Source organism: Salvelinus namaycush, chromosome 36 (genome assembly GCF_016432855.1).
Source record: "Salvelinus namaycush isolate Seneca chromosome 36, SaNama_1.0, whole genome shotgun sequence".
NCBI lineage: Eukaryota > Metazoa > Chordata > Actinopteri > Salmoniformes > Salmonidae > Salvelinus > Salvelinus namaycush.
This window is the reverse complement of record NC_052342.1, coordinates 20,769,162-20,788,796: the sequence shown is the minus strand read 5'-3', so window position 1 is coordinate 20,788,796 and position 19,635 is coordinate 20,769,162. Positions and strand designations below refer to the sequence as shown.

The 19,635-nt window shown below is 43.2% G+C and overlaps 1 protein-coding gene across 1 annotated transcript; it reads right to left on the bottom strand.

Annotated features, from left to right (window-relative positions):
- Positions 1–3,960: 3,960 nt before the first annotated feature.
- Positions 3,961–7,624, bottom strand: LOC120030663 (growth-regulated alpha protein-like). Its single transcript, XM_038976103.1, has 4 exons — positions 7,413–7,624; positions 6,720–6,843; positions 6,460–6,543; positions 3,961–4,473 (listed from the first exon to the last, which is right to left on the bottom strand). Exons 1-4 carry the CDS (start codon positions 7,474–7,476, stop codon positions 4,407–4,409), a joined length of 339 nt encoding a protein of 112 aa, XP_038832031.1. The 5' UTR covers positions 7,477–7,624; the 3' UTR covers positions 3,961–4,406.
- Positions 7,625–19,635: the final 12,011 nt, after the last annotated feature.

Genomic DNA, 19,635 nt, shown 5'->3' with positions numbered 1-19,635 from the left:
AACCCGAGGGCCGCATGATATACTGAGTCAAGTACACTCAGTGTAGTGGTTGAGGCCTGCATATATATATATATATATATTTACTAAAATCTGTAACCGCCAGTAATGTACATCGTACCAGCTCCTTCCTAACCTCCAGAGAAAAACAAGCCTTATGCCGGTAATAAAAACCTATTCTCAGCTTGAGCTTCATTTAAGTTATCCACATGAATAGTGAAGCTCAGCTTGTCATCAGCCCGCACTCCCAAATATTTGAACACTTTGACTTGGTCTACTGTATGTCCATGCAATGTAACAATGACATGATTAGTAACATGCCTGGCATTTGAATATACCATGCATTTATTTTGGCAGTTACTTGTAGCTATCTGTATGAAATTCCTCACACTTGCCCTTTCTCACTTGTTAAATACAACCTATTTGTATTTTAATGGACACACCATCACGATAGCTCCAACTCTAACCAGCAATAGTTAAGAGAAATACAGTAATTTATTCAAGCCAAACTCTGAACAGTTTTTAAACTATCTATCCAGCTTCACTGCAACTCTGTGTCCACTTCAGTAGCTTTCCATCATTGGTCTCCTGTCCTAGACAAGGTTTAAGGGCCATTTATCTGAGTCAAGTTGAAAGGCCATTTGGTATCACTTACTTTAAAGGGGTCCTTGTTACAGTGTAGTAACATGAGTAATTACACTGTAACAAGTATTGTAGTTAACTGTAACAACTCATAGTTACAGTGTAATAACAAAATGTAATGTAGTAATTGCTGTCACTGAAGAAATGTAACAACAAATTATTGTAACAACAAATTCTCGTTACCATGCTTGTTACAAATGGGCAGGTTACCACTAAATTACCACTAAATTCACCAACTTATTGTTTTGCTTCATCTCATCTTCATCCAATTAATAAAAACTGTGACAAAGGTTGGGATCCTTTGTGGATGCACTGGGTGTCTGAGAGATTACAGCCTATATGCTCAGTAGGCTCTAATTACTTACTCATGAATGTGCACTGTTCAAAATATATCTCCAGTCAATGCTGTTGCTATCGCTTATCCTCAAAATAAAGCATACCATATGCCTTAAATTGTTGAGTTGCACAGGATTTAGCTATACAATGAAGTGTTTCTTGCAGGGTACTTATTTGTAATGATTGTGTACTTATTCAGTACATTACCCATCCTGACAACCTTATCCTATATTTTACGTTTCTAAAAGCGTAGCAGTGCGTGGGTAAAATCACTGTGGAAGCCAGGTAAAAAAAAAGCCATATTACAACCTATGTGTTGTGATAATTGCGTTGTTTGCTCTATAACCTGTTAGTTCATATGCCTTGACACTGCGACGATACTTTATAGGCCTGAGGCCGAGACAATAGGAAGATACAGTGGCAGCAATTCGACCATGAAGGCCTGATTCACGCAGTCTCCTCTGAACAGTTTATGTTGTGATGTTTCTGTTTCTTGTAATCTGTGAAGCATTTATTTGAGCTGCAATGTCTGAGGCTGGTAACTCTAATGAACTTATCATTTGCACCCCCTCTAGGTGTCGCCCATCTTCCCCATTATCCCCTGTGTATTTATACCGGTGTTCTCTGTTTGTCTGTTGCCAGTTCGTCTTGTTTGTGAAGTCAACTAGCGTTTTTGTCTCAGCTCCTGCTTTTCCCCAGTCTCTCTTTTTCTCACCCTCCTGGTTTTAACCCTTGCCTGTCCTGTCTCTGAGCCCGCCTGCCTGACCCCTCTGCCTGCCCCTGACCCTGAGCCTGCCTGCCGTCCTGTACCTTTGCCCCACCTCTGGATTATTGACATCTACCTGCCTTGACCTGTCATTTGCCTGCCCTGTTGCTGTAATAAACATTGTTACTCTGACACAGTCTGCATCTGGGTCTTACCTTCAAACCTGATACCCCTACCTTGTCACAACACAACTGATTAGCTCAAACTAATTCCACAAATTCCACAAATTAACTTTTAACAAAGGCACACCTGTTAATTGAAATGCATTCCAGGTGACTACCTCATGAAGCTGGCTGAGAGAATGCCAAGAGTGTGCAAAGCTGTCATCTAGGCAAAGGGTGGCTACTTTGAAGAATCTTAAATATAAAATATGTTTTGATTTATTTAACACTTTTTGTTTACTACATCACTCCATATGTGTTATTTCATAGTGTTGATGTCTTCACTATTATTCTACAATGTAGAAAATAGTACAAATAAAGAAAAACCCTTGAATGAGTAGGTGTGTCCAAAGTTTTGACTGGTACTGTATATTTTTGACAACTTTTACTTTAACCCCACTACAGTTCTAAAGAAAATGATTTACTTTGTACTCCATACATGTTCCCTGACACGCAAAAGTACTCATTACATTTCAAATGCTAAGTAGAACAGGAAAGTGGTCCAATTCACACATTTATCACGAGAACATCCGTGGTCATCCCTACTGCCTCTGATCTGGTGGACTCACTAAACACAGTTGCTTCATTTGTAAATTATGTAAATTATGGACTTGTAAATTATGGAATGGACTCTATCTACATGTGTATTTATCGTACTGTTTTATACCAGACAAATGTAAATGTGTTTTGTCTTATCCAGGGGCATGCTCCAACACTATCCATAAATTAATAAAACAAGAACATTGTGCCGCCTGGAATGTGAAATGCATTTTACTTTTGATACATAAGTACTGTATATTTAAAACAAAATACTTTTAGATTTTACTCGATTTTCTACTACTTCTATTTTCTACTTACTTTTAGTCAAGTATGACAATTGGGTACTCTTTCCACCACCTGCTATCGTTACCCTATAATTACAAGTAAGTGCCCCTCAATATACACAGGATTTTGCTAGTTAAAATGAAGTGTAACACCTAGTAATTACATTGCACTTATGCAGATATTACATGTACTCTGGATCACACTTCCGGAAGCTTGAAAATGAGGGTCAGTTTGTCAGGAAGGGTAAGGTCCTGTATAAGTTGGTGAATATAGTGGAAACTTGCCCAGTTGTAACAAGTATGGAAACAAGCATTCGTTGTTACACTTCTGTAATTACAGACCGCAATTACTAGCAGGTACATCTTGTTATTACATTGTAAGTTGTTATAGTGAACTACTGTACTCATTACAGTATAATTACACATGCAATTACACTATAATATGGACCACTTGAAAGGAAGTGTCACCGGCCTTCTCTGAGTCAAGTTGAAGGGCCATTTCTCTGAGTCAAGTTGAAGGGCCATTTCTCTGAGTCAAGTTGAAGGGCCATTTCTCTGAGTCAAGTTGAAGGGCCATTTCTCTGAGTCAAGTTGAAGGGCCATTTCTCTGAGTCAAGTTGGAGAACCAATTCTGGGAGTGACCAGGTTTAATTCTCTGGCTGAGATTTTTTCGAACAATGTGAACATTTGTTGTGTGATTATGTTGGTCTAACCAATAGGGCTGGTGTGTGTTGCTTGAAGCAGTGTGACCATGTCAACAACACTATAGTCTCTTCAGTCAGACATCCTCTGGCAAATGAATCTAGCTGAGTCAGATTGTTTATGTTTGTCTTTATAGCTCAGTGTTGGCCGCACTGTTGTACTGTGGGTGGTGATGGACTTGTGATTGTAGGTTTCCCCCAGCAATATAATTTTACACTAGCGTTCCACAGGGGTGCTGGCCCATGTAAAACCCAGCAGAATTGCAGTTCTTGACACAAACCGGTGCGCCTGGCACGTACTACCATATCATGGAAAGAGCAGGAATTCCTGATGTTTTGTACACTCAGTGTATATATGATATGGTCCAGTCTGGTAGAGCATGTCGTATAGGGTATGAGAGTTGATGCTATGGTCTGGTTTGGCATAGAGACAGACTTGGCAGAACAGGTATACTGTTTCATTAAAAGTTTAATGAAATTTTGACCAACAATACAATTCTAGTGCAGGGCTCAAAGTGTGATGTGTATATCCATTATTTGATTAAGTACACAAACAACTAATTGTTGAGCAAATTGTTCAGAAATCAAGTCATCTGTCTTATTATTGTTTGTTTTATTTGAAAAAATTAAATACATCACAATAAATATATCAAAGACAGGTTTTATATCAACAATACTATTATGTTCTTCCTTAATGTCTATACTATATACATAAAACATAGAAATATATACAAATAAATAATAATAAACATATTAAAAGGACACCACCCTTTGTAGGGCAGTGTCCCCATCACTGTCCTGACTCATTGATTGAAGTCTCTTTGGACCAGAGGAAACAGTGCCCCCTACTGGCGCTCCAACACCATTTGTTCTGGTTGTTGTCTACCATCCAAGGCCCAACCTGGCCAACCCCGCTTCAGAGGCAAGCCAGCAGAGAGGTTGCAGTGTGGCACAGCTTCCAGTGCCAGACAAAGAGTGATCAAGTGCTAGTGTTGGTATGTGGGGAGAGAGTCTCAATGGAACGTTGTTTCTGTCGCTGTTGATTTCTGTAGGAGAGAAGAAGGTGTGCTGATTAACCCTCTGAGTTACGTGGCAGAATACATAAGCTTTATGGCAGACTATATTTATGGCCGAATAGATCCTGTACTCTGTTAAGCTTTATGGAAGAATACATTTTTGTCAGAATAGATAGTGTACTCTGTTAAGCTTCATTAGAGAATATATTTATGGAAGAATCGATACTGTACCCTACCCTGTTAAGCTTCAAACCATATTTATTTAGAGGAAAATACAGGTAACTGACAAAATAAAGGAAACAACAACATTGTTTTCTCTTAATGGGGTGTTGGGCAACCACGAGCCAGAACAGCTTCAACGTGCCTTGAGATAAATTCCACAAGTGTCTGGAACTCTATTGGAGGGATGCAATGTCATTATTCCACGAGAAATTCCATAATTTGGTGTTTTGTTGATGGTGGTGGAAAACACTGTTTCTAGCGCCGCTCCAGAACCTCCCATAAGTGTTCAATTGGGTTGAGATCTAGTGACTGAGACGGCCATGGCATATGGATTACATCATTTTCATTATCATCAAACCATTCAGTGACCAGTCGTGCCCTGTGGATGGGGGCATTGTCATCCTATGGGGGCATAACCATGGTAGCCAAAATAACTGGACCTGCCCAGCATTTGTATGCATGACAGGATGTTAATTGCTCAGGAACCACACCTGTGTGGAAGCATCTGCTTTCAATATTCTTTGTATCCCTCATTTACTCAAGTGTTCAGGTGTACCTGTAAATGGCCCATAATCTATATGGCACACACAGATGACATTGTTTAACTAGGCATGTCAGTTGAGAACAAATTCTTATTTACAATGGCGGCTTACACCGGCCAAACCCGGACGACACTGGGCCAATTGTACGCCGCCCTATGGGACTCCCAATCACGGACAGTTTTGATACAGCCTGGAATCGAACCAGGGTGTCTGTAGTGACGCCTCAAGCGCCTCAAGACCTGAGATGCAGTGCCTTAGACCGCTGCGCCACTCAGGAGCCCAATATATCAAATGAAATAAAAATGATATATATATATATATATATGTACTCTACCATTCAAACGTTTGTGGTCACTTCGAAATGTCATTGTTTTTTAAAATAAAAGCCCAAAAAATTGTCCATTAAAATAACATCAAATTGATGAGAAATACAGTGTAGACAATGTTAATGTTGTGAATGACTATTGTAACTGGAAGCGGCTGATTTTGAATGGAATATCTACATAGGCGTACAGAGGCCCATTATCAGCAACCATCACTCCAATAGCACGTTGTGTTAGCTAATCCACGCTTATCATTTTAAAAGTTTATTGATCATTAGAAAACCCTTTTGCAATTATGTTAGCACAGCAGAAACATGTTTTTCTGATTAAAGAAGCAATACAACTGGCCTTCTTTAGACTAGTTGAGTATCTGGAGCATCAGCATTTGTGGGTTCGATTACAGGCTCAAAATGGACAGAAACAAAGTACTTTCTTCTGAAACACGTCAGTCTATTCTTGTTCTGAGAAATGAATGCTATTCCGTGCGAAAATTTGCCAAGAAACTGAAGATCTCGTACAACATTGTCTACTAGTCCCTTCACAGAACAGCGCACACTGGCTATAACCAGAATAGAAAGAGGAGTGGGAGGCCCTTGTGCACAACTGAGCAAGAGGACAAGTAAATTAGAGTGTCTAGTTTGAGAAACAGACACCTCACAAGTCCTCAACTGGCAGATTCATTAAATAGTACCCGCAAAACACCAGTCTCAACGTCAACAATGAAGAGGTGACTCGGGGATACTGGCCTTCGTGCTTTTCTTTCAAAAACAATGACATTTCTAAGTGACCCCAAACATTTGAATGGTTGTGTGTATATATTTAAACATTAATATTTAATTCAATCAGCTAAATTTACTAAAATAATTCAAATAATAACATCATTCTGGCTTCATAAAATAACCTGTGCAATAAAACATCCAAAAACTCACTCTTTGATTTGTCTTTCAATCAGTGTTTTGGCAAACTTCCCATTTGGGTCGAGACAGAGCGGACCTCTGGTTTTCAGTGTGACACTGATAGCGAGACAGAGGGAGAGAGAGAGAGAAGGGGTTGGTGAAAAAGAAAAAGAGTGGGTGGGAGGGAGATGTTTCATTAAATTAATAATTGAAATATATTTTGGAGAGCGTGCATCTAATTTTCTTACATTACAGTACAGTACGGCATAGGACAGTATGGTATAAAAACTCACATGACTTCTTCCTTAGAGCAGTGTGAGCGAGGAGGGTAATGGGTCAGTGTCCTGATTAAACTGATATTCACCCCCCCTGCATGTACTTTAGGACAGCGGCACCGAGGATTTAGTATACCTCTCCCTGTAGAGAAAAATCAGAAAGTCAAAGAAAACACTTCAGTCTCCCTCTACGTTCATCAACAATTTACTAATCTAGTTTTAGGCGGGATTCAATCTGAAACCATGTTACAGTGAGCTTGACATTCAAAGGTAATTTCCATTTGAGCTTTTATTTTACCATAAATATGATCTCATCCAATGAGGTAACATTGCCTTTAAAAGGCACATTATCGACAATGTTATACAGATTGAATCCCGGACGTAAAGTTTTATTGTAAATTGCAAGAAATGAAAAACATAGTTCACACCCATAGTCCACAATTATATTGTTCGATATACACTGAGTGTACAAAACATTATGGAAGCGTTCCTAATATTGAGTTGCCCCTTTTTGCCCTCAGAACAGCCTCAATTTGTCAGGGCGTGGTGTCGAAAGTGTTCCACAGGGATGCTGGCCTTTTTTGACTCCAAAGCTTCCCACGTGTCCTTAATGTTTTGTACACTCAGTATAAGTTAAAAGTTCTATTAAATACTAAAACATAACACTAATTTTCATCAAAAGTTCTACAGACAGATTTTTAAGCCAGGTACCTTGTGTCATGCAGATGACGTCTGAGCAGACCAGAAGAACAATAACAGTCATTGCAGTATTCATGATGATCTTGACTCTGTAGACTATAGTTGCAGTGTGGCTGTTGTATCAGAAGGTATACCAGTAAGCCAGCTGCAGTCTTCTTCTTCTTCTTCAGTTGCAGTGAATTTCTGAGTTCAACAGTTTTTCTTTGCTGAGTTGCTCTTCTTGTCTCCAGTATAGATTCTGTCTGCTGCATCATGGTAAGAGACATCTTATATGGTCTGAGCTCAGTGAAAGTGACTCGAGAGACCACATACCAGAGTTGAGGGGAAGCACGCCAAGTCTTGCTTCTGGGAAAATAAGTGTTCACCCACTTATGTCCCATCCTCCCCCCCCCCCTCCTCTCCCACTTAACACATATCTGAACAGCAGCCCTTCTCTACCAGAGAATTTCACAAAAAACATACCACTTTTCATTGTCAGAATCACCTTTTTATGAGACAGCTACCTTCCATTCATTTTGGACACTGAACCAGTGATGTGCGTTGATGTGCGTTTCTTGTGAGCCATGTCCTGCCTCAGGGACAGTCTGTGTCAGGTCATGCTGGAACCAAAAGATGAGGAGCTGTCCAGGTGATTTGTGTTGTACCATTTGTTAACTCTACAATCCGACAAGATCAGCCTTAAGTACATGGCATATTTTGAAAGGCTCTCGTTTGTTGGTGTTGCACTTCTGTGACATTGTTGGATTTTTTTTGCAGTCCATTAAACCAAGGAAATTAAGTTCACCAAAGTGGTAAAACCTGGCTCTCATGTGAACATTGATATTGTCCAGTATGTTGTAATAGATTCTCCCCCTCTCTACTCTGATCGTCTGTTTACTACGAGTTTCATGTTCTGCCAGGCCCAGTTCATTGTATTTCTGATCAAATCGCTCATAGAAACTATCCAAGGCTTGTCACTGCCATTCCAATAATTTCATTCTATCGCTAGTACAGGTACGGCAGAAACCAATATCCATCACTTCTTCTGCAGAACATGGAAGAGCGGTTTAATTGAAAATTCCTTCATAGGCCATGAGCAAAAAGGCACGGTGGCGGCCTCTAGATGGGTTGCTAACTGTAAAAAAAAATCAGCTAAGGCATGTAATAGTACCACATATACTCAACAAAAATATAAACACAACATATTAAAAATTCAAAGATAAAAGTTCATATAAAAAATGCAGTCAATTGAAATAAATTCATTAGGCCTTAATCTATGGATTTCACATGACTGGGAATACAGATATACATCTGATGTTCACATATACTATACCTTAAAAAAATGAGTCATACAATGGGCCTCAGGATCTCGTCACGGTATATCTGTGCATTCAAATTGCCATCGATAAAATGCAATTGTGTTTGTTGTCTGTAGCTTATGCCTGCCCATACCATAACTCCACCGCCACCATGGGGCACTCTGTTCACAACGTTGACATCATCAAACCGCTCACCAACACGACACCATACAGGTTGTCTGTGGATGTGAGGGCAGTTGGACATACTGCCAAATTCTCTAAAACAAAATTGGAGGCAGCTTATGGTAGAGAAATTAACATTAATTTTCACAGGGTAGGCACTTCTGACCACATGTCACTGCACTGAACTACTTGAAAGGAGCTTACATGTCAACCTTTCACCCCCTTCAGAAAAACACACACACTCACACCACACACACTCACACGTCCAGTAGCAGTGTGCCAGGGAGTCGGCGTCATTGGTCATAGTCTGGATGCCAGTCTGTTTAGCCAACATTACACTACAAAGATTATCATATGACACATAGTGGCAAGGAAAGGAATAATAAAGGCTTTTAAGCCAAACAGACTGGTACTACTCAGACTGCTTTGGTCATTCAGGACTCATTCAGGACTGAGTTTCAGACTGAGGAGATATGTTTCAACACTGCTCTACACTTCTAAACCCTCCCAAAACAAACTAAAATGAAGGTAATTTGTCTGTTTGTGTGTGTGTGTGCGTGTGTGTGTGCGTGCGTGCGTGCGTGCGTGTGTGTCTTCCGAGAACAATCCACTGACTGTCCCTTTGACTTAATAAATAGCAACTCAGTTCATTGATGGGAAGAGTATTGCCACTTTACATTATTTCTCTGTGTTACTGTAGCAGATGTGATTCATAATAAGGAATGTCCTATTGGGCTAACAACTAAGACGTTGGCTTCTTCTGTGGAAGACCCGGGTTAAAATCCAACCTTTGACATCCCTGTGACTCAAGCGATGTCTATGAATAGCGCTGGTAACTTCATTTTTCCAACGACAAAAAGGTTATCAGTCTTTATTGGAAGCGTTACTAAACCACCCACTACATTCAATCATGGATGAGGCGCTTGTACTTTTTGGCTTAAGAAAGTCCTCAGAGTTGCCAAATTGATTTTCTTTTATTTCTTTTATTTAATTTAACTGGGCTAGTCAGTTAAGAACAAACATCTGTTCCTTGACACTTGTAGAATCCATGCCACGGTGCATTGAAGACACTTTATGTAAGTGTTTCCTTTATTTTGGCAGTTACCTGAAGCTATCTGTTGAAAATTCCTCACACTTGCCCTTTCTCACTTGTTAAATTCAACCTCCTCTTTGTATTTTAATGGACACACCATCACGATAGCTCCAACTCTAAACAGCAATAGTTAAGAGAAATACAGTCCTTTATTCAAACCAAACTCTGAACAGTTTTTAAACTATCTATCCAGCTTCACTGCAACTCTGTGTCCACTTCAGTAGCTTTCCATCATTGGTCTCCTGTCCTGGACAAGGTTTAAGGGCCATTTATCTGAGTCAAGTTGAAAGGGCATTTGGTAACACATACTTTTAAGTGGTCCTTGTTTTGCTTCTTCTCATCTTCATCCAATGAATAAAAACTGTGACAAAGGTTGGGATCCTTTGTGGATGCACTGGGTGTCTGAGATGACAGACTATATGCTCAGTAGGCTCTACTTACTAAACAATGAATGTGCACTGTTCAAAATGTATCTCTAGTCAATGTCCTTTGCGTGGGTAAAATCACTGTGGAAGCCAAGCCAGGTAAAAAAAAGCCATTATACAACCTATGTGTTGTGATAATTGTTTTGTTTGCTCTATAATCTGTTAGTTCATATGCCTTGACACTGATGCATAGGTCTAAGGCAGAGACAATAGGAAGACAGTGGCAGCAATTCAACCGTGAAGGCCTGAGTCTCTTCTGAACAGTTGGTGTTGAGATGTGTCTGTTACTTGAACTCTGTGAAGCATTTATTTGGGCTGGTAACTCTAATGAACTTATCCTTTGCAGCAGAGGTAACTCTGGGTCTTCCTTTCCTGTGGCGGTCCTCATGAGAGCCAGTTTCATCACAGCGCTTGATGGTTTTTGCAACTGCACTTGAAGAAACTTTCAAAGTTCTTGGAATGGTCCGTATTGACTGACCTCCATGTCAAAGTACTGATGGACTGTCGTTCCTCTTTGCTTATTTGAGCTGTTCTTGCCCTAATATTGTATTTTACCAAATAGGGCTATCTTCTGTATACCACCCCTACCTTGTCACAATACAACTGACTGGCTCAAACACATTAAGGAAAGCAATTCCACAAATGAACAAGGCACAGCTGTTAATTGAAATGCATTCCAGGTGACTACCTCATGAGAGAATGCATTCCAGGTGACTACCTCATGAGAGAATGCATTCCAGGTGACTACCTCATGAGAGAATGCATTCCAGGTGACTACCTCATGAGAGAATGCATTCCAGGTGACTACCTCATGAGAGAATGCATTCCAGGTGACTACCTCATGAGAGAATGCATTCCAGGTGACTACCTCATGAGAGAATGCGAAGCATGTGCAAAGCATTCATCAAAGCATTCATCAAAGCATTCATCAAAGCATTCATCAAAGCATTCATCAAAGCATTCATCAAAGGGTGGCTACTTTGAAGAATGTCAAATATAAAATGTATTTGGATTTTTTTAAACACTTTTTTTGGTTACTACGATATTGCATGTTTTATTTCATAGTTTTGATGTCTTCACTATTATTCTACAATGTAGAAAATAGTACAAATAAAGAAAAACCCTTGAATGAGTAGGTGTGTCCAAAGTTGACCGGGTACTGTACATTTGACAACTTTTACTTCAACCCCATTACAGTTCTAAAGAAAATAATTTACTTTTTACATGTTCCCTGACACTCAAATGTATTCATTAATTGCTTAGCAGGACAGGAAAGTGGTCCAATTCACACATTTATCAAGAGAACATCCCTGGTCATCCCTAACGCCTCTGATCTGGTGGACTCACTAAACACAGTTGCTTCATTTGTTAATTATGTAAATTTTGGAATGGACTCTATCTACATGTGCATTTATCCTACTGTGTTATACCAAACAAATGTAAATGTTTTTTGTCCTAGTGTTGGAGTATGCCCCTGGCAATCCATGAATTTAAAAAAGAAAATCGTGCCGTCTGAGTACCCACCAACAAACTGTTCACGTCACAGAGATATGTCATCAGAGCGCGCAACAGGACATTGTACTGTCTACACTCAGTTTGTTGTTTATGTTAAAACATTTTCATTAAATCGATTTTAATCCCAACTAAAGTTGTTGCTAAGGATTCCACGACGCAGTTAGCCTTTACGGCTGGGACTGCAAGTTTGTGTTCCTTTTTTTGCGTGGATTCCACGAGTGCTAGCTGGCTGTACTAGAGACACCTGTTGTCGTCGTGGGAAAGACTCGTTAGCTTTTCGTAAAACTGGTTGCAGTAAAGAGCCAATCTAGATACTAAGGAGATCCTGAGGGAAATCAACGAGTACCAACAGCTTTACGCTATGGAGGAACATACTACATCATGGAAAGATCCAAGATCCAAGAAAAACAGATTAATCTACAGACACGGACGATTTACCATTGAGGTAGAGGTTAGTGCTCTGGCTGGAATCCATGCAACACTGGAAACGTTGTGTGAGGAGGTAGCAGGGCTGAGGGGATGTTTGGAGTTCAGCCAGAGTGAAATTCTCACACTCCAAAGAGAAAACAAGACTCACAGCCAAGGTAAAAATCCACGATTCCAACATGGATTGTCTACTCAAGGAAACATGATGATGAAGGAGTCGCTACTACATACAAAGTCTTTGCATGTGTGAAAATCATTTTTTTTCTGGGATTCTTTAGGATGCATCCAATAATCCAGAGGGCACGATCAGAGAATTCATGCATTCCGCCTCGAAACTTCCTATAGAGAATGTTAAGGTGGTTTTCCAACGAGTACACAGACTTGGAGCAACAAGACCAAGAGTCCCTGACCGATCATCGCACTATTTGTAGCTGTGGAATGTGTTGGGTGTACTGGAGGAGATCACATGATTGCTATAGGGGAGGCAGATGGACATCTGCGGACTAGACGAAAGAGGGGTTGAGGTCAGGAGGTGAGGTCAGATCCCCTGAAGGGAGTAATACGTTTTTAGTATCCTGTTACTCTTTTACTGTAGAACCATAAGATGTAAGGATTGGAGAGAAGGAGGAGTTTCTTAAGTGGGATATATATATCTGTGATGGGAGAAATGTTGGGTTGTCTGAATTACAGATGTACAGGACCTTTGGGCAGAAATAAACTTGTCCGTGAGTTATTTACTCTGAAAAATAAGAACCTAACAATATGAACACACACGTACTCAATTACATGCTTGCTTACACATACGGACTTATACGTACTGTCACATGCCGGCTCATAGCCTGTGACAAAAACACGAACAGGTATAGGCCAATTAAAAGTGTTCTTTATTATAAACAAAACTATTAACTTAAAACCAAGAAAAAGGAATGAGGTGTGGAAGTATCATAATGTAAGGTGTATGTAAAGTGCATGGATGCGTGAATGTGTGTGTGAACATGACTGAGTGAAAACTATGCAAAACTACAAAGGAACAAACAAAACAGGATCATACCTGGAGGAGCAGAGAGAGAGAGAAGTGATTAGTGACAGTTTAAATACTTAGAGCCCAGGTGACTCCAATCACTAACGACCCTCCTCTGCCTGCAGGAGGAACCGCCCCTGCACTGCAGAGGAGGAGCCGTGACAATACACACACACCTGATCTCGCTTTCTTCTCTCACTCTCTTTTCTCCCTCTCTCTCTATTGTTGAGAACTGTTTTATAATTTAATGTGTTTATTGTTTGTCTCTTTTTTATGTATTTGTCTACAAGTTTATATATGTTTACAACAAGCAAGGGGAAGATATCAGAATAGGGGTATTGGGGAATAATAACATATTGTACGGAATACATTTGTACTGTAGTGAAGCCGTCTCTAGAGTAATGCAAGGTCTCTTTCATGATCATGTGAAACGTCAATTGCTATGGAAATGCTGGGATGAGTTTTTCAATGATGTTAAAGTTAATTATGATGCAACTATGACGGTGATACAATATGGATTACAATTATGAATATTAAGGCTATACGCACTACATGTTACACACATAGACACTCAACCATGCAAATAGGCAGAGTTATTTATTTGGACATCACACATTATAGTCTTACTCTTATACAGATATCGTACACACTCACTATATCACATCCAATATCATACACATCAACCTACTCAGATTTGCTACACACATAATATCTTGTCTCAATTGTCTAACATCTGTGGCATTGGCTCACAGGCAAACAGGCAAGGGAATAAAACAAATAATGCTAGAACCTATTTCTTGAATTCTAAATATCAGACATTTGAAAGCTCTAGTTTTGACCTTCATAATACCTCTGATGGCAGTAACTTTACAAGCACTAATTATGGTCAATTTAGACTGAGAATAGTATCTAGTTATGGTAAGGGGTGAAATAAGTATAGCCAGTTATAATTGTAACGGTTTAGCAGATTATAAAAAAAGATCAGTCTTTACATGGCTAAAAGAAAAGGAATATAACATACACTGTTTACAGGAAGCTGACTCTACATCCTTAGATGAAGTTGTGTGGAAAAAGGAATGCGGTGGTGAAATAATTGTCTGTCATGGACAAAGGAACTCAAAGGGTGTGATGATATTAATTAACAAAAATTTCGATCTGAATGTGCAAATAGTCAGGAATGATTCCCAAGGAAGGTGGATCCTTTTGAATATGAAAGTGGACGAAAAATACATTTGTCTCATTAATCTATATGGTCCAAATTAGGATGATCCACACTTCTTCGAAAACATTTATACCAATTTATTGAACTTAAAGGCAACAAATGATCTTATCATTATGGTAGGAGACTATAACACAGTGTTAAATACCTCAATGGACCGTAAAGGTAATCACTACAAACTATCATCACCATGCCCTTAAGGAAATCACAAATATGATGGACACATTAGAAATAGTGGATATTTGGAGACTAAAAAACCCCGACGTAGTGAGATATACATGGAGGAGACTTAATCAAGCTAGTCGTCTTGATTACTTTCTTGTCTCTTTCTCTCTTGCATCAAAGGTTAAAAAAGTTTTAATAGGAGACAGAATGCGATCAGATCATCATCTAATTGGCATTCACATAACTCATATATTTTCCACGGGGATGGGGATATTGGAAATGTTATCAAAGTTTACTGGAGGACAACTTATTTTTAACTAAGACAAAATAATTTATAACTGAATTTTTCCAGTATAATATAGGTTCAGCAAATCCCCTTATTGTTTGGGATATCTTTAAATGTACCTTCAGGGGTCATTCAATTCAATATTCATCAATAATAAAAAAGCAGTTTCTGGCTAAAGAAACAAGACTAACAAGGGAAATCCATGAACTAATAGTACAGGTAGATAACAATTAAAAATGATACTACAGAGATACAAAATTAGAGGAAAAACAAAAAGAACTTGAGGAATTTATTCAAGAACGATCTAATGTAATCTATTATAAAAATAAAGCAAACTGGATGGAATATGGAGAAAAATGCACAAAATTCTTCCTGAATCTCCAATACAGGAACGCTAACAAATCGAATTCTCTGAATTATATTTTAAAAGAGGAAGCTAATAATTTTAGGCAGATGTTCTCTTTTCCGTCTCATCCTTTCCCACTGAATGAAGATTATGGTAAGGAATTCTTTCCAAATAAAAAATAAAAAAAATAAAACATTTAAATTTAACAAATGTACAGAAAGATCAGTGCGAAGGCCAAATTACAGAGGAAGAACTTTGATGCTATTAAATCCTTTCAGTCTGGAAAAACCCCAGGGCTTGATGGCATACCGGTAGAGGTATATCAAGTAGTTTTTGATATACTGAAAGTGTAACGGCTGTCGACGTCGTTCTCCTCCTCAGACGAGGAGGAGCATGGATCGGACCAACACGCAGCGAGGTATGTAGACATGATGATTTTAATAATAATAACGAAGACGAAAATACACTTGAACAAACTACAAAACAACAAACGACGTTAAACAGACCTGAACATGAGAACTTACATAACACGAAGAACGCACGAACAGGAACAGACTAAACAAACGAAACAGTCCCGTGTGGTGACGAACACAAACACGGAAGACAATCACCCACAAACAAACAGTGAGAACAGCCTACCTTAATATGGTTCTCAATCAGAGGAAACGTCAAACACCTGCCTCTAATTGAGAACCATATCAGGCAACACATTTAACCCAACATAGAAACACATAACATAGAATGCCCACCCCAAATCACACCCTGACCAACTCAACACATACAAAAACAATGGAAAACAGGTCAGGAACGTGACAGAACCCCCCCCTCAAGGTGCGAACTCCGGGCGCACAACCAAAGTCTAAGGGAGGGTCTGGGTGGGCATATGTCCACGGTGGCGGCTCCGGCTCCGGACGTGGTCCCCACCCCACCATAGTCAATCCCCGCTTCCGTAGCCTCCTCCCAATGGCCACCCTCCAAATTAACCCCACTGGATTAAGGGGCAACACCGGAATGAGGGGCAACACCGGAATGAGGGGCAGCTCCGGACTGAGGGGCAGCTCCGGACTGAGGGGCAGCTCCGGACTGAGTGGCAGCTCCGGACTGAGTGGCGGATCCTGGCTGGCTGGCGGATCCTGGCTGGCTGGCGGATCCTGGCTGGCTGGCTCTGGCGGATCCTGGCTGGCTGGCTCTGGCGGATCCTGGCTGGCTGGCTCTGGCGGATCCTGGCTGGCTGGCGGATCCTGGCTGGCTGGCGGATCCTGGCTGGCTGGCGGATCCTGGCTGGCTGGAGGATCCTGGCTGGCGGATCCTGGCTGGCTGGCGGATCCTGGCTGGCGGATCCTGGCTGGCTGGCTCTGGCGGATCCTGGCTGGCTGGCTCTGGCGGATCCTGGCTGGCTGGCTCTGGCGGATCCTGGCTGGCTGGCGGCTCTGACGGATCCTGGCTGGCTGGCGGCTCTGACGGATCCTGGCTGGCTGGCGGCTCTGACGGATCCTGGCTGGCTGGCGGCTCTGGCTGCTCATGGCTGGCTGGCGGCTCTGGCTGCTCATGGCTGGCTGGCGGCTCTGGCTGCTCATGGCTGGCTGGCGGCTCTGGCTGCTCATGGCTGGATGGCGGCTCTGGCTGCTCATGGCTGGCTGGCGGCTCTGGCTGCTCATGGCTGGCTGGCGGCTCTGGCTGCTCATGGCTGGCTGGCGGCTCTTGCTGCTCATGGCTGGCTGGCGGCTCTGGCTGCTCATGGCTGGCTGGCGGCTCTTGCTGCTCATGGCTGGCTGGCGGCTCTTGCTGCTCATGGCTGGCTGGCGGCTCTGGCTGCTCATGGCTGGCTGGCGGCTCTGGCTGCTCATGGCTGGCTGGCGGCTCTGGCTGCTCATGGCTGGCTGGCGGCTCTGGCTGCTCATGGCTGGCTGGCGGCTCTGGCTGCTCATGTCTGGCGGAAGGCTCTGGCTGCTCCTGTCTGGCGGAAGGCTCTGGCTGCTCCTGTCTGGCGGAAGGCTCTGGCTGCTCCTGTCTGGCGGAAGGCTCTGGCTGCTCCTGTCTGGCGGAAGGCTCTGGCTGCTCCTGTCTGGCGGAAGGCTCTGGCTGCTCCTGTCTGGCGGAAGGCTCTGGTTGCTCCTGTCTGGCGGAAGGCTCTGGCTGCTCCTGTCTGGCGGAAGGCTCTGGCTGCTCCTGTCTGGCGGACGGCTCTAGCGGCTCCTGTCTGGCGGACGGCTCTAGCGGCTCCTGTCTGGCAGATGGCTCTGAAGGCTCATGACAGACGGGCGGCTTTGAAGGCTCAGTACAGACGGGCGGCTTTGAAGGCTCAGTACAGACGGGCGGCTTTGAAGGCTCAGTACAGACTGGCAGTTCATGCGGCGCTTGGCAGACGGACAGTTCAGACGGCGTTGGGCAGACGGGCAGTTCAGGCGCCGTTGGGCAGACTGGCAGTTCAGACGGCGTTGGGCAGACTGGCAGTTCAGGCGCCGCTGGGCAGACGGCAGACTCTGGCCGGCTGAGACGCACTGTAGGCCTGGTGCGTGGTGCCGGAACTGGAGGTACCGGGCTAAGGACACGCACCTTCAGGCTAGTGCGGGGAGCAGCAACAGGACGCACAGGACTCTGGAGGCGCACAGGAGGCTTGGTGCGTGGTACCGGAACTGGAGGTACTGGGCTGGAGACACGCACCACAGGGCTAGTGCGTGGAGGAGGAACATGGGCTCTGGAGACGCACAGGAGGCTTGGTGCGTGGTGCCGGAACTGGTGGTACCGGGCTGAAGACATGCACCATAGGGCTAGTGCGTGGAGGAGGAACAGGGCTCTGGAGACGCACAGGAAGCCTGGTGCGTGGTGTAGGCACTGGTGGTACTGGGCTGGGGCGGGGAGGTGGCGCCGGATATACCGGACCATGCAGGCGTACTGGCTCCCTTGAGCACTGAGCCTGCCCAACCTTACCTGGTTGTATGCTCCCCGTAGCCCGACCAGTGCGGGGAGGTGGAATAACCCGCACTGGGCTATGTAGGCGAACCGGGGACACCATGCGTAAGGCTGGTGCCATGTATGCCGGCCCGAGGAGACGCACTGGTGGCCAGATGCGTTGGGCCGGCTTCATGACATCCGGCTCAATACTCAATCTAGCCCTGCCAGTGCGGGGAGGTGGAATAACCCGCACCGGGCTATGCACACGTACAGGAGACACCGTGCGCTCTACCGCATAACACGGTGTCTGCCCGTACTCTCGCTCTCCACGGTAAGATCGGGAAGTTGGCGCAGGTCTCCTACCTGACTTCGCCACACTACCCTTTAGCCCCCCCCCCCCCCCCCCCAATACATTTTTGGGCTTGACTAACAGGCTTCCTACCGCGTCGTCGTGCTGCCTCCATTCGCCGGTATCCCTCCTCACACTGCGCCAGAGAATCCCAGGCGGGCTCCGGCACTCTCCTTGGGTCGATTGCCCACCTGTCGATTTCCTCCCATGTAGTGTAGCCCAGATCCTTCTCCTGCTTCCGGGCTAGCTCCTCAAAATGCCGCCTCTCTGCTTTCGCTGCCTCCAGCTCAGCTTTGGGGCGGCGATATTCTCCTGGCTGTCCCCATGGACCTTTACCGTCCAATATTTCCTCCCATGTCCATGAATCCTGCGATCGCTGTTGCTTTCTCCCACGCCACTTGGTCCTTGGTTGGTGGGTGATTCTGTAACGGCTGTCGACGTCGTTCTCCTCCTCAGACGAGGAGGAGCATGGATCGGACCAACACGCAGCGAGGTATGTAGACATGATGATTTTAATAATAATAACGAAGACGAAAATACACTTGAACAAACTACAAAACAACAAACAACGTTAAACAGACCTGAACATGAGAACTTACATAACACGAAGAACGCGCGAACAGGAACAGACTAAACAAACGAAACAGTCCCGTGTGGTGACGAACACAAACACGGAAGACAATCACCCACAAACAAACAGTGAGAACAGCCTACCTTAATATGGTTCTCAATCAGAGGAAACGTCAAACACCTGCCTCTAATTGAGAACCATATCAGGCAACACATTTAACCCAACATAGAAACACATAACATAGAATGCCCACCCCAACTCACGCCCTGACCAACTCAACACATACAAAAACAATGGAAAACAGGTCAGGAACGTGACAGAACCCCCCCCTCAAGGTGCGAACTCCGGGCGCACAACCAAAGTCTAAGGGAGGGTCTGGGTGGGCATATGTCCACGGTGGCGGCTCCGGCTCCGGACGTGGTCCCCACCCCACCATAGTCAATCCCCGCTTCCGTAGCCTCCTC